The 13867-nt window shown below is 43.1% G+C and overlaps 1 protein-coding gene across 1 annotated transcript; it reads right to left on the bottom strand.

The window, feature by feature from the left end:
* Positions 1 to 7198: 7198 nt before the first annotated feature.
* SRP9 (signal recognition particle 9) lies at positions 7199 to 13635 on the bottom strand. Its single transcript, XM_088532550.1, has 3 exons — positions 13548 to 13635; positions 10127 to 10195; positions 7199 to 8340 (listed from the first exon to the last, which is right to left on the bottom strand). Exons 1-3 carry the CDS (start codon positions 13617 to 13619, stop codon positions 8221 to 8223), a joined length of 261 nt encoding a protein of 86 aa, XP_088388676.1. The 5' UTR covers positions 13620 to 13635; the 3' UTR covers positions 7199 to 8220.
* Positions 13636 to 13867: the final 232 nt, after the last annotated feature.

Genomic DNA, 13867 nt, shown 5'->3' with positions numbered 1-13867 from the left:
GTTAAGGCTTTACCTCCTCATGTCTGACCATAGAATGTGAATACTCCAACAATAATACGAGGAAAATGTATGGAAATATGTAAGATAATCGATTCCTGTTGCTTACAGCCGGAAGCTATCCTTCACCTACCACCTCCTTTTCCTGCTTTGCTACTTCGCCTACAAATTACTTGACAAACAATTACTGAGAAACAAGATCTTCTGGGAGTACTACCATTTGGGAATTTCTACCCCAAACCTTTTTATTTACCTGTTGTAGCTAATTAGAACAAATTGGCTATGTATATGTTACTGAGAGGTCTGAACTTGTTGCTCAGTGCTTACCAAAACACTTCAGTGCTGTGTCTATAAAATACTAGAGTCATCTGAAAGCTCTGCTGCAATAGTCACCAGATATACAAGCAGACTGAAAAGATACTACCTTGCAGAATGACTACCTACAAGAAATGTGACAGATCACAGAGAAAATAAAAAGCCTTAAAAAACTTATTAACTCAAATTTATTTGGGGCACTTCTTATAGACAAATTGCTTACAAAATTCTGTCCTACCAGCTATGTTCTGATAATCCTGCATGATTTACTTCAGCTTCATGGTAGCCTCTCTTAATGCAAATGCTTTAAGGCAAATGCATACATGCAGGTTTCTGTATATGAATTCAGACTGGAAAAATGTAGATTCAAGGGTCATGAGTCTGCCATTGCACCAGGCTCTTCCCCACCTAGAGTCCTGCTCTGACAAGTATCTAACCCTCGTCCATCCTTGGACAACTTCAGTCGCTGCAGATTGATTTTCAAAGCCGCGTAATTGCTTTTGGTGCCCATCTTCATTGATTTGCAGTAGGCATTTGCAATTTGTACACTTGAGTCTCAGTTTTAGCTTACTTCAGATAGGGGCAGTATGCATTTCAGAGGGAAAGCATGGCATCTCCAAAGAAAACTGACAATCAAAATGTTAATGCCGCATTTGTGCCACAAAAATAAAATTTGGATCGTAGCTTCTAAGACCAATCTTATCTCACAGGTTGAACTACAGTGACTAGATAGGTTTTCTTATTTTAGATAAAGCCACTCTATGGAAATAAGGGAGGAAAGTAGAGCCTGTTTCAATTGAACTAGAAAACTAGCCAACGCAGTTGAATGGGGTGTGTTTTAATTGCAAGGCAACAGCAACACAGTCAAAACTCAGATCAGATTCTGACAAACTGAGCCAAATTTAAGGATCAAACGTGTCACTTCTCTGACTCTGTGCAGATTGCTCAGTTATGCGATGAAATGCAGTCGGGAAATGTAAAAAGGGCTGCTTCCCTCACCCCTAAAACGCTCATTCAGCTCAGAGCACTGCATATACCCATCCATTCAGTGTGCGGGTCTGGAAAACAACCCCTGCGACAAAAACAAACAAGCAAATAAACAAAAAAAAAGTCGAATTTCAAATCCTCTTTGGAGGTAAGTCAGAAGGGCGGTGGGGAAGAGAGGAAAAAAAAGCAAAGCAGTCACATACCTTGCAATGATTGAGGCCATTTATTCTGACTGAACTTAGGCCCCCGGCCAGATTCCCATGAGTTGCCAATAAAAGGGTTATTTGAAGCCCTCATACCAGCAGCAAGGAGGGCTCGCGAGTCATGGCCCCCTCACGAAAGCCCAGCAAAACAAGCAAACAAACAAACAACAAACAAACAAAAACAGGGGAAAACGGACACTGCCCCTTTGCCGAGCGGCCCGCACCTGCTTCACCCGCTCCCCTTCCGTGCCGCGGTGCAGGCGGCTCCTGCCCCTCTCGGCCGCGACGCTGCTTAACGGGCGGCTCCGGGCGGCCGCACTCGCCTCGCTCCGGCTCCGCGCTGGAGAGACACCAGCACGAGCTCGGGTAACGGCCACCGCGTAACGGCCGCGCGAGGTAACGGCTGCCCCGGGCCGAGCCCCTTCCCGCTTCACCTGCTCCCCGCGGCGCCGCCCCGGGCTAAGCTCTCCCGCGCGGCGCTCTAGTTCCGCCCGCGGCACCGCGCGCCGGGCAGCGGCGCCAGCTTGGCCGCCCGCCCCGCGCGAGGAGGAGGGAACGGCCCCGGAGGCGCCCGAGCGCGGGGACCCGGGAGCAGCTGAGGTCTGGCTACAGTATAAGGAGCCACTACGAATTATTGCAGAGAATTGCCCGCGTTCATCGCTGCGGGCGAAGCGCTGCACCGAGGCGGTCATGAGCCCAGCACAGCCGTGCGGGCTGTGAGGCAGTTGCACTGCAGGGCAGGACAATACGGCACGTCCCTCCATGGACGCTTAGATCCAAGAACAAGATCCACTGTCGAAATCAGGGAGCACAAGAGAGCAGAGGTGATGCCCCTGGGTAAAGGGATCCCCTCTCCCCCAGCCAGAGCCATGAGGGTCAGCTACAAAGACAGAATAGGACAACCAGATCTTTAAAAAGACCTAAGGAGAAAGAATAAATTCAAAATAAGCAAAAAGAAGAGTGAGAAAAGAAGTAAGGTTAGTACAGGAGGAAAGAGAATGAGGAAAGAAAACACTCTCCTTTGGTCTTGGAAACAACATAGTCCTTTCTCACCATCAGTAAATGTGTATCCGGTGGGTGGTTAAGTGTTAAGATAACTGTCTGGATGTACTCTAGAGGCACCTTAAGAACATATTGCTTTGGAGCGTTAAAACAGTTTCTTGCAGCCATGTATGCCTTTCAACATACTCATCCCTTCTTTCCCCTTGCCCATCATCAATGTTTTAAGAACATTAAACTATATCACAGTTTTATAAGTCCATGCTGTAATCTTCACTTTACATCCATATGTTCAGTTCTGGTTACTCCCTTTGAAAGCCTGCTAGAGTGTTTTAGGCATTTAGGGAGAAACCATCTACAATCTTTTGCTCTGCAGAAAGAAAAAAGAACAAATCAGATGTGGCCACTTTAGAGTAAATGCTGCATGTCACGTACAATGCAGTCAAGGCCCCGAGGTGCAATGGACAGGGTGGAGAGGACAGGATGCTACGCGACTGACATAGCCTTATTTCTTTGGTCTCTACCTCATCCATAAGTTAGTACTGCAATAGCAGTTTTCATGCAAAAAAAAAAAAAAAAAATCCTATCAAGCACCTCACTGAAAAGGTCACCCTCCAAATTGAGGAGGCATCTTCTATGTCAGTTTAAAGCAGAAGAGTGACGCCCACTGTGCCAAAGCAGCAGCATTAGCCACCCTCCTGGCTGCTGCTCCCCCAGGGAGAGCGAGCCTTTGGGAGGTCTCTTCTTTAAGCCACCTGCCCAACTTGCCAGCGTGGATTTCAGTGCCCTGCGGCAGGACTTTCATCTTTCAGCCACATAATGATGGGAGAACTCTTTATCCATGGTTATGCTTGCGCACATCAGCAACTGTGGTAAAATGCACGTTTTTGCTAGCCAGCTGAACAGCAAGTTCTCATTTGCTCAGTACTGGCTAATAAAAGCTATTCAGGAGGTTTCGACAAAACTTACCCCCCTCCGAGGAATCAGACCGTGAGCTCTCATTGCACACGTGTGCCTGGACCTGGGGAGATGGTGCTTTCAGCACAGGCATCGCTCTGCAGGAGGGTCCTTTGGTGAACAAACACTACTTTCAGAGGACAGAACAAAAAAATGGACCCAACATGCAAACACAAATTCAAACAAAATAATGAAAAACCACCCACCCCCAGATCCCACAGTATGATTGATGGTCTATATCGTGGCAAAATGAAAAGGAATCAGCACAAAAAAGGCAACAGAGGAATACGAGCATAACATCTAAATTTGCGAGAAAGAAAAAACAAAATATCCTCAAAGTTGATCTTGACATAAATAGAAAATGTTATTTCAGAAATAGCAATGTTACAGGTTTGAAAGGAACACTTCAGTCATAGTTTTATAACACCAAGATTTCCAGCTCCTAGGAGCTGTTTTCATGGCAGCTACGAAGGAGTTGAGCAAACTGGTTTGTGCTAGAAGATGGCACATTTTTAAGAAAGAAATCTCTGAGATGGTACTAGTGGCTTAAGATGCTTTGTGGATGACTGAAAGTAACTGAGTTCCCCTGCAAGAACAGACACCTGCAGCTAACTCTGTCCCAGCAAAATGGAAACAGCCGGTAGCTGCACTAGAAACTAGGGATCGTTTGCTCAGCAGGGCCTGTATTGGCCTGCAATGACTAACTCCACGCTCCCACGGCAGCCACGTTTGTGTTGGCTGTGTTCCCCCACACATTAGATTTACACCTTCTAAAACACGATGCCATCATTCTCCTCGGCAGAACAACAGCTGCAGGTACCAACAAGCCCACATTTGCCTCCAGAGCAATTCCTCAAAGGACCTTCAGGAAAGACCTTCTGGCATAAAAGCAGAGGTTTCTCTGGAAGTTGGTAGGCTTACTGAAAAAATAGCAAGAGATGAAAGGCGTATTTTTACAATGTCTGCAGCAACAGAGACAATTCAGCTCTTACTCAGGTTTAAATACTACTTCTTGAACATTCAAGACCCTTTCAAGAGATAAAAATAGCTACAAATAAACAAGCTGGGTTAATCCAAGCTGTGCAGCACACTCCTTCAAAGAGGCACTGTTTTTAAAAACAGACACCCTCATATCTTGAAAGACAAATCGCTCTGAGTTTAAGCAAAACTTGTAACTGTCATTTTTACAGGCTACTTTCTTAAAAGAAGGTTAACAGACACCATTCTTTGGGCACCTGCAGAGTACGACTCCTTCTTGTGTTTGGCCAAGACAGCTTTGCTTCAGCCAACTGGGTTTAAAATTATCTCAGCCCAGAGCATCATACAAAAGGGTAATATTGAATGGTGTCAGCTAAGCACTCGCACCCTGAAGTCACACACTAACACCAACAGACTCTTGAAGGAGATTGGCTTGTTCAGAAGCTGGTCTCCGTATGAGAAACAGGCAAGTAATTAAAAATCAAATGTCACCTGCTTTCAATACATTTTCTCATCTGTAGACCTCAAACTTTATTTAAAAGGTGGTTATGGTATCATTCCTGTGCTGTAAGTTTATCTGCTCCTAAAGCAGTAGCTGGATGGAGTGAAAGCAGCACAAGTGCACTGAGGACAGCAGCGTGCTCCAGCCTTAAACCGAATGAAGCGAGAGGTTTTGCTCTGCCTACAGCAAGGGCACTAGCACTTTCTGCACAACTTAAAGGTTTAACATCAACTTAGGGCAGTAAGTGCTTACATGCTATTCACTGTGCCTGGAAGAAACCAGGGTTCCTTCACCTTTTTTACAGCAAAACATTGAATATGTGCATATTGCACTGCAGTATGTATTGTACTGCTTAAGGCTCTCCTGAAAACCAGAACAGGGCTATGGAATCAACTACACATACATGAGTGTAGGTTTAGAATTCTGAAAACAAAAGCACAGTTTCACAGAAGAAATCAGACACCATCTGCTGAAGAGCTGTGCACAAAGGAATAAGTGGAATCAAAATGCTCAGAAATCCAGGAAGCGAGAACAGCAGGAGTGGGAAGAATTAATTCTAGAGATAAACTAATCCACATCCTTCCTGCAGTGACAAGACTTGCCTTCTTTGTTAAACTAACCCCACAGAACTAATTATTTCAGATGTTAATTAACCTGTAGCAACAAAGTAAGTGATAGCAAGGGAAAATACGTATTTTATCTTGTTCCTATTTCTCCTGCAAAGACAGTTACCTGTCTATAGGCCCCACAAGTTGCCTATGTACTCCTGAGGTGCCCATTTGCAGCCTCTAACTGCCCCAGATTGCTCTGAGATTCAGTGGTCAGGGGCAGGTACCCGCTGCAGGCAGACACCCCTTTGGCAGGGGCAGCGGCCAGTTAACCCAGTTTTCCTTCGTGTACTCACGGAAAGCTTCAGGTAGCTGGCAGGACAAAGGAGCAAATCATTGCCTAGCAGTTTGTTAGGAAACAAGGACCAGCAGAGGCATATACTAGAAAAAGCAGAGCCTTAAATTTATAGCAGTTAAGTTTTTTTTTTTTTCTGCTCCCATTCTCCCCTCTCCACCCCCCTGCCCTTATGTATCAAAGGGGCTGAAGACTCCACAACAGAGTCAAGGAACTTCTGTCTTCTGGTTTACAAGAACTCAAAGCTTTTAAGTTATCAATATTATCAATATTCTTGTACCTTACACCTGCACAGTATCACCCTCATTCTTCTGGAAGCATGGGGAGGTCATACTTCCCAGAAACTAGCATTAATATTTCCTAACAGTTTTACAGGAATAGTTTCTGAAGTAGAAAACTAGAAAGCCACCTCCTTGGCAAGCCACCCTTGCCCTGACAGCTATTGCTCTAAAACAGCTTGTGTACCTAGCTCAGGTCTTTTGGCTCCTTGGTGCACCAGGCCCAGTTCTCGCTCTATTTTCATTCTTCCCTGCATGACCAGTTACATCTTTCTGTGCCTTTATGCCTGCTAACCCAACAGATTAAATCTCTATGTATTAGCACAGGTTGTGCAACCCACGTATGATTTCTGTGTAAAAATCATTTGCTGTAGAATAATGCTTTAGATAAGAGTTGTTTAAATAGTTAACATGGTACATTACAAATATTAACACAGCATTTCAAAGCATCAAAGGCATCTGCATCATGGTATCTTAATAAAGATTAACTATGAACAAAATTTAACATTCTTGGTGGATTTCAGTTATTCGTATTAAAAAAAACATCAGTAGAAGGAGGTGTCCATCACTCACTCTTGCGGACTACAAACCAAGTAACTAGTGACAACGTAGCACTGGAGTATTTTCCAACAACAAGCAACATTATATGTTCACCTGAAAGGGCAACTTAAGGCAATGTTCAAGTCCAGACTTTGTTTCTAGTCCTTGGCAAATGTGGGAATTCCACTGCTTCCGAGTAGACCAATTACTTTTGCATAAGTGAGAGCAAGTGGCTATTTAAGTAGATTGTTCTGTTATATTTAAATGCCAGTACAGACAAGTTTTCATATAGCTCTCCCTTCATTTTCATGGTTTGGTTTAAGTCAAGATACTACTCCAGAAAAAGGTTTCTTATACCAACAGCATGCTTGCACATAAAACCCGTCTGTTTTTTAGGTTTGCAAGATCTAGTCAAAGCAAGTATCAATTTCTGTACTGGCTTTTCAAGCAAAAAGCTTTTGCAGAAGACAATTAAAGCTGCTGTCACCCCACCAGAGATAATGACAAGAAACAAAAACTAAGCCACATGAGCATAAGTCTATTTTCGACAGTGGTATTTAAGTATTTATTAAGCTGGTTTTCATTCATTCATTTAGCTGGCTGTCATCCAGCTGTCACACAATATTTAAAAACACAGTCAGCAAGCTACAGACATGGAGAGTCTGGATAGCATTTGGTTGTCTTTTTCCATTAACATAATAGGTGACAGCTTCTAGAATTTGCCTTGCTGATATACTTCAGCTCTGCCTGAGGCTAGGGTGGAAAAGGTCCCTACTGCTCATATAAAATAGTTCACTACTAGAAAAAAGCCACTCATAATTAAAAAAAAAAAAAAAAAAAAAAAAAAAAAACTTCATTAAGCAGAAAAGACAGCTTCCCATAGGATATCTAGCACTACTCGAGTAAGGCTTTACTTACTGTTTCAGGTACAGAACTTTAATTATTTGGCCAATATAAAGTTCTACAGACTGCATCATGATCATGTTGCACAGCTTATGATCAAGACCAATATTAAAAGCTAAAATCTCGTTAGTGACAGTACTAATATATATTGGCAATTTTAACATTTTAGTCCAGAAAACATCTGCTGTTCTAAAACCCACTGACATATATCATTTCTGTATATCATTTAACAGATCCAGTCATCATGCTACAGTATTAGTCAGGTTAACAGACCTTCTCACTGTGAGAACACACCAGCATAAGATATGAACACAATGTAATCTATATGAAACCGTATCATAACTTTAAGAAATATGCTTGCTACCTATCAATTAAAGAATAAAGCACTGTAGACTAGGAAAGATTTACATGTCTTCTTAGCATATTTAATGTGTAAGAATAGTTTCTCGTTCAATTTCCAAAAATAAATATAAGCTTTCAATTGAAAGCACTTATTTTCCTAGTTTTCAAAAGTGGAGTCTGGGGGAAAAAAGCTTCGGGCTTTTCATCAGTCCACTTGGGTATGTAAAAGCATGTCTTGAACCAGTATTTGCTCAAATCCAAGTGATATTTTCTTCCAGTGAAATATGACCGGAGCACTCATTTTATTTTCAGCAATTCAGTCTGTTTCCATGGCAGCACTGCGGGATTCCTTAGCCACCATGAGTCGCATTAGCTGACTGTGGAATTTCTCGATCTTCTTTACATCTTGAGCCTGGTCTGTTCTATACAGCAAACACTGTAAGAGAAAGTTACTAAATATTAGATTGCACTTGAACTATTCTTATGTTGTTTATAGTTACAACAAATTAGTATTTGGCACCAAAAAACAAGTCCTCATACTTCCATCTGTAGTGTGCTGTTATCATGAGGCCAATACAATTCTATACTCAATGTTGTAACTATTGCCCAAACAATGTTTTGGGTTTTTGCTTGTTTGTGTTTAAACTGATGTAGATCTGCATTAACCTTTATGTTTCTCTCAAATATCTTGCCTTCCATTTTGGAAGCAGTGAAGCATGTGTACTAATACTGATGACAAAATACATTTAGTGTTTTCCACTGAAGCAAATTTCCCTCTCCTAAGCAAAGTCAACTTCCAAAACAATCTTTAACACAGAAGATGACACGTGATTAAGATTAAAAGGGATTTCTCCACACGACAAGCCAATAAATGCAAAGGATGTATACAGTGTCCAGGTTGTTTCAACAATGAACAAAACCAGAACACTCCATTCTCCAATGCTGTTAACAGCTAAATTCCAGGTTGAATTCAGAGGCAATAAGCAGAATAGTTCAGTTTTTCCCTTCAGCTCTATTAGTTCTACAGAATTAGTTGTAAGGAAACCCTTTTCTCCTCTCCATCCTCCCATTTTTTCCTTATAAATCTGTGTAAAAAGTGGAAGTAAAGAAGGCATGCAACTGAAAAGTCTAAGTTCATGAATCCATCTCACTCAACCTTCCCTTTGCCTCTTCCTATTATCAGTGCTCACATTTGGCCTCTCACCCCCTCTAAGGCCTATTATCTTGTGAGGAAATACCATTACTGGAGTTTTGCATGTCTCCCCATGTATTTGGGATATAAGTGCCAGACTACTTTTCTAGAAAAGAAGTTTAATTTTCCAATTTGTGAAGATTAGAGTAGCATAGACTGCTGCTGCTTATTCTGGACTGTGGAAAATTACCAGCAATCACTAAAAGCAGCTGCTCCACCTCCTTGTACAGTTACTCTAACACTGTAAAACTCCACTTCGGGTGCATACCCCACAAGTTTTAATGAATGTGTAACTGACACTAAAATCCTTATGAGCTCTCTGAAATGCAACTGTGCGTTGCAATTGAGTTGCAACACACTGATATCACTGATTATGAGCCATACTGCCTCACAACCACAAGCAAAGAGCTTAAGCTATGTCAGAAAGTCATCACTACTTTGAACAAATGCAAGAGGACCACACTCATGCAAGCCTCAATATCACTACAGGAGTTTTTACCAGCACAGTTCTGCACAGACTGCACAGTTCAATTAAATCATTAGGAAGGGTATTGCAGGAATAGAGAAAAATGTTGCATTATGCTACAGGATTTGCTGGAATCGCTATATTAAAATCCTTTTTAACTACACACAGTCTTCCCTCCCCACCTACTCAGCAGAGTATTCCTTGCTGTGTAGTTACTAAGCATGGAACCTTGCAAATTTACTCCTAGCCTTTTTTAATATTTCCCTTCATCTCCCCAAATAGCAGTAAAATCATGGTTATCAACAACAGTTCATTTGCTCTGTAATAACTCTGTTGAGACTTAAAACCATTAAAAAAGCAAAAACGTTTCTTGGACAATTAAGAGTTGAACAGTAGGTCAACATCAGGCACAGACATAACAAGTAAGGAAGGCTGAGCACAGTAAGTTTTCTAAAAACTGTCAGGCACTCTCCAGACGACAGATGAGATCTTGCAAGGTGACTGACAGCAAAATGCAAGTCCTTAAAAGGTACACAGAACACTGAGAACATGTTCCTTACTTACAGCTACATCATCTGTTACTTTGATGCAGAGGTTCCCATCACAGTGGCGATACTTGAGAACAACCCGCACCTGGAAAAAAAACAAACATTAAGATTGAATATCTATAGCTAGCAATTCTCAAAATCTGAAGGAAGACTTTCTAAATTCAGAATGTCTTTTATTAGAATTATGCCCTGCTTCACTGTTGATATCATTTCCTTGATCAAAAGGAAGATGCATTCATCATCCTTTCACTTTACTCATGCGTGATATAAAAAGACAGAGAATTGTCTAAAATGAAAAAAAAAAATCAGTATCAGTAATTCCAACCAACAGCAAGTGGATCAAAGGTTTTTTTCCCCCCCCCGCCCCCCACATAGCTCAGACTTTTCTTAGCTGAGGCAAAGACTGTAAGGCAGCAGACATATTTAAAAGTGCTAAGTAGCAAACATTTGAAGAGAAATCTAAACATCCTGTTCAATATTCAGAGTTAACCATATGCTCTTCTTATGCCAGATGCTAGCTGAAGTATTTCAGACAGACTAAATTCTCTATCCAGGTACTGAACAGTGAATCAAGGATGAGCTAGTCTTTGCAGACTCTGAGGCTCAAGGGTTTGACGACCAAGACTCATGAGATAGATCGATCAGAAACTAACAACCATCATGCCTTGGCCTGTTCACAGACATCAGTGAGGAACTGGCCAAATTCTGAATCAGAAGCCCAAAGATTTTCTCTAATGTGGGTAATAAACAACTCATCATTAAGTTAAATTGAGATTTATCCAAGTGAACTGCAAGTCCAGACTCAAGAGCACTGAAAGGCAAGAAGGCATGGTCAAGCCTTTAAACACAACAGCAAAAAACTCATTTAAAATATTTAATTGTCCTTAGCACAGCTCTTTGAAGCATATGGTACCTGAAACTACAGAGCCTGAGGAAAGTTTTCCTGGTTATGTAAGGAAGACAGTTAAGACCAGGTCAGGAATCACTACTAGGGGCATTTACTAGCAAAAAACAATTCACGATCTCTGTGGCAGTTCTCAGCAGTGCTGCCCTTACAGACAGGATGGTTTGGAAACTGAAACATTGCATTTCCCGGTCTAACATTAAAAGAGTATCACAGTGACACTGATAAGATTGACATGGTAAACTCAAAACCACTATAGCACAGCCGTTACCAAATGAAAAGTTGCAGGAACCTAGATGACAGGCAAGACAAGCTACAAGGGTCATGTCAATGTAGAGCACTCTACCTGTCCCACCATGTTACACACATCAGAAAAACTAAGTGGAAACCCATGTCTACACACAAGAAACATTTGAAAACCTGGTACGATATGGAGACATGGAAGACGACAACCAAGTGGGGTAAGCTCAACAAATTGATGTTTCTTTTCTTCCACAGGCACCCAAATTATTAGGTAAAAATGTCAAATTTCCAGTCACTGCAGTTAATTCCTGCAAAGGATTTAATGGCTATGCTAAAGCAGACAGATTTGAATGGTTCCTCTGATGTATCTGCAAGTAGAAAAGGAAGATACAAAACCTTCATAGTAAATAAAAACAAGACTGAAGAAAGTTATTTCAAATTAAGTTGCTTTCAAGGCTCACTAAGCCTACACTGAAGTATAGAAGCAAGCACTCAGCTGCTTTCAAAAACAGCTGCTACTGAGGACACTTGCTGTGAGATTCAACCTACCTGCAGTCCTTCCAGACTCAAATCACTAAAGTTCTCAAGAAGACCACCATAAAAAGCAAACAGACTCCAAGGCAACGGACTGATCACGAAATGCATGTTACTGAATGTGGAACCATGCTCGGAGCTCTTCTATCAACTGCTTCTAGTCTCAACTAGGACATCTAGAAACAAAGCAGTATCTGCTTTTGAGAACACTGAAACAAGACAGGCCACATTAAGAAACTGCCTTCCTCCCTGACTACAACACCCATGGAACACTATGTTATTGTTCTCTCAGCTAAGCAGGCCCTCATTTCACAAGACTCAAACCAGAAAGTGCTTCTTGGGAGAGACAGTTATCACAGCTTAGCCTTTCCACCCCCAGAAAGATGCAGGCCCGTCAGCCATGACTTGCTCTTCCTTCAGTGCCTTCACATGCACTCTCACCTGCACAAGCTTCCCAGGCTACTCTCTCACAAGAGAAAAGAAAGATGTGACTGGCTCTGGGGCCTACATCAACTCTTACACATACACACAAAGTGTATTGACATGGAGAGAGAAAAGAACTCCCTTTTTGAGGTCCACTAAGAAAAGCAACAGGAAAAGAAACCTCCACCTGCAGTGACATCCCTCCTTCTCAGGCTCTTTCGCTTTAATTGGACTATGCAGTGCACAAGAAGAAAAACAGAATAATCTATGATCAGTAAATAAGTCCACATTTTAAAAAAATCATTTATACTCATCAAATGGAGATGTTAAATACCCTTTTGGAAGTCTGAGGACCCTTTTTGCCAAGGCTTTTGTTCTTTAAAACTCAAGTTCCCAGGCACACTGATCAATTCTGCATCAGTTTTGAACTGCTTTTTGGCTACAGCATTTGTAACGCTGATGCTGAATGTCCAAGCTGCTTTAACTCCCTGCATGAGTTTTACATTACCAGAGAGCCTTAGTCACATATTCTTTAAGTGTTAATTTTGATTTTTTTTTAGAAAAAAGAAATATCTTCCAGTTTGCACTAATACAGTGCTGTTGACTGCATAGTAAGCACTAACATATGTTTCATTTTAATCTTTAGAAATACAAATTCAAAAGAGGTCTCATACTTCTGCAAAGCAACAAAATAAACCAATCCTCAACATATTCTTCACTCAGATAAAATCTTTTAGTCACGATTCCCAATACATCAGCAGGCTGCAAACAGACAAGTGCACAGCTTATCTGAAATTAGTTTCCGAGGGTTCATACAGGCCGCTGGTAGCACCACGTGAAGCATGGTCTCCTAAAAAAACACTGTCAGTCACACCGAATGGCAATTTTGCTCTGTTTCCTCAAAAAGGAAGGAAAAGTGTTACACCCGCAAGTGCCATGAGGTTTTCTGGAGTGTTCCCCCAATTTCTTGCAGATCCTCACTTCTTTTTCTCCTTAAAGCCCATTAGGCTAAAGCTCAAAGAGAGTCTCTTCGAGGCACCTCCCGTGAGCACAGAGAGCCTCCACCGAGCAGCAACCTCATTCTCCAGCAGGCAGCCACCGCCGAGTAGCCATTTTAACGCAGCGCCAAGGGCCACAGCCCGGAGAGAACACAACCTTCCCTTCCCCAGGCCCCTAAGGCCTCCCTCCCTCCGAACGGCGAGACCAGAGCCGCTACGGTCATTACCCCGCGCGTCACTCGGAGACGCGGCACCGCGCAACGGGCCTGGGCGGCGAGGGGGGAGTAGGCCCGAATCCCGCCCCGCCGCCGGCCCCGCCGCTGCCCCGACCCCACCTTCATGGGGTCGGCGAGGTAGAGCTTCTCGGCGGCGCGCGTGAACTCTTCCCATGTCTGGTAGTGCGGCATAGCGGCCTCGCCGCCCCGGCACAACCCCGCGCTGCGCCCGCCGCCACCGGCAAGATGGCGCCCAGCGCAGCCGCCGCGTCACGCTGAACGCGTGTCTCCCATTGGCCGCCGGTGATGGGCCGTCCAATCGCAGAGCGCGTGACTCGGGGGAGGGGGCGCAGCCAGGAGGCGCGCGCGCGCATGCGCCGCCGGGGGCGCCGTTGAGGTAGCGGCGCCGCCCGGCGCGGCGGGCCTGGGCTGGATCTCTG

The sequence above is a fragment of the Tinamus guttatus genome, unplaced genomic scaffold (genome assembly GCF_059628265.1).
Source record: "Tinamus guttatus ecotype Peru unplaced genomic scaffold, ASM5962826v1 Tinamus_guttatus_pri_ptg000033l, whole genome shotgun sequence".
NCBI lineage: Eukaryota > Metazoa > Chordata > Aves > Tinamiformes > Tinamidae > Tinamus > Tinamus guttatus.
This window is presented reverse-complemented; position numbering and strand designations above follow the sequence as displayed.

Coding starts and splice junctions, on each gene's coding strand:
- SRP9 (XM_088532550.1), bottom strand. CDS start 13,619: ATGCCGCACTACCAGACATGGGAAGAGTTCACGCGCGCCGCCGAGAAG. Junction 10,196..13,547: donor ACCTCGCCGACCCCATGAAG/GTGGGGTCGGGG, acceptor TTTTTTTTCCAG/GTGCGGGTTGTTCTCAAGTA. Junction 8,341..10,126: donor AAGTAACAGATGATGTAGCT/GTAAGTAAGGAA, acceptor TTTCTCTTACAG/TGTTTGCTGTATAGAACAGA.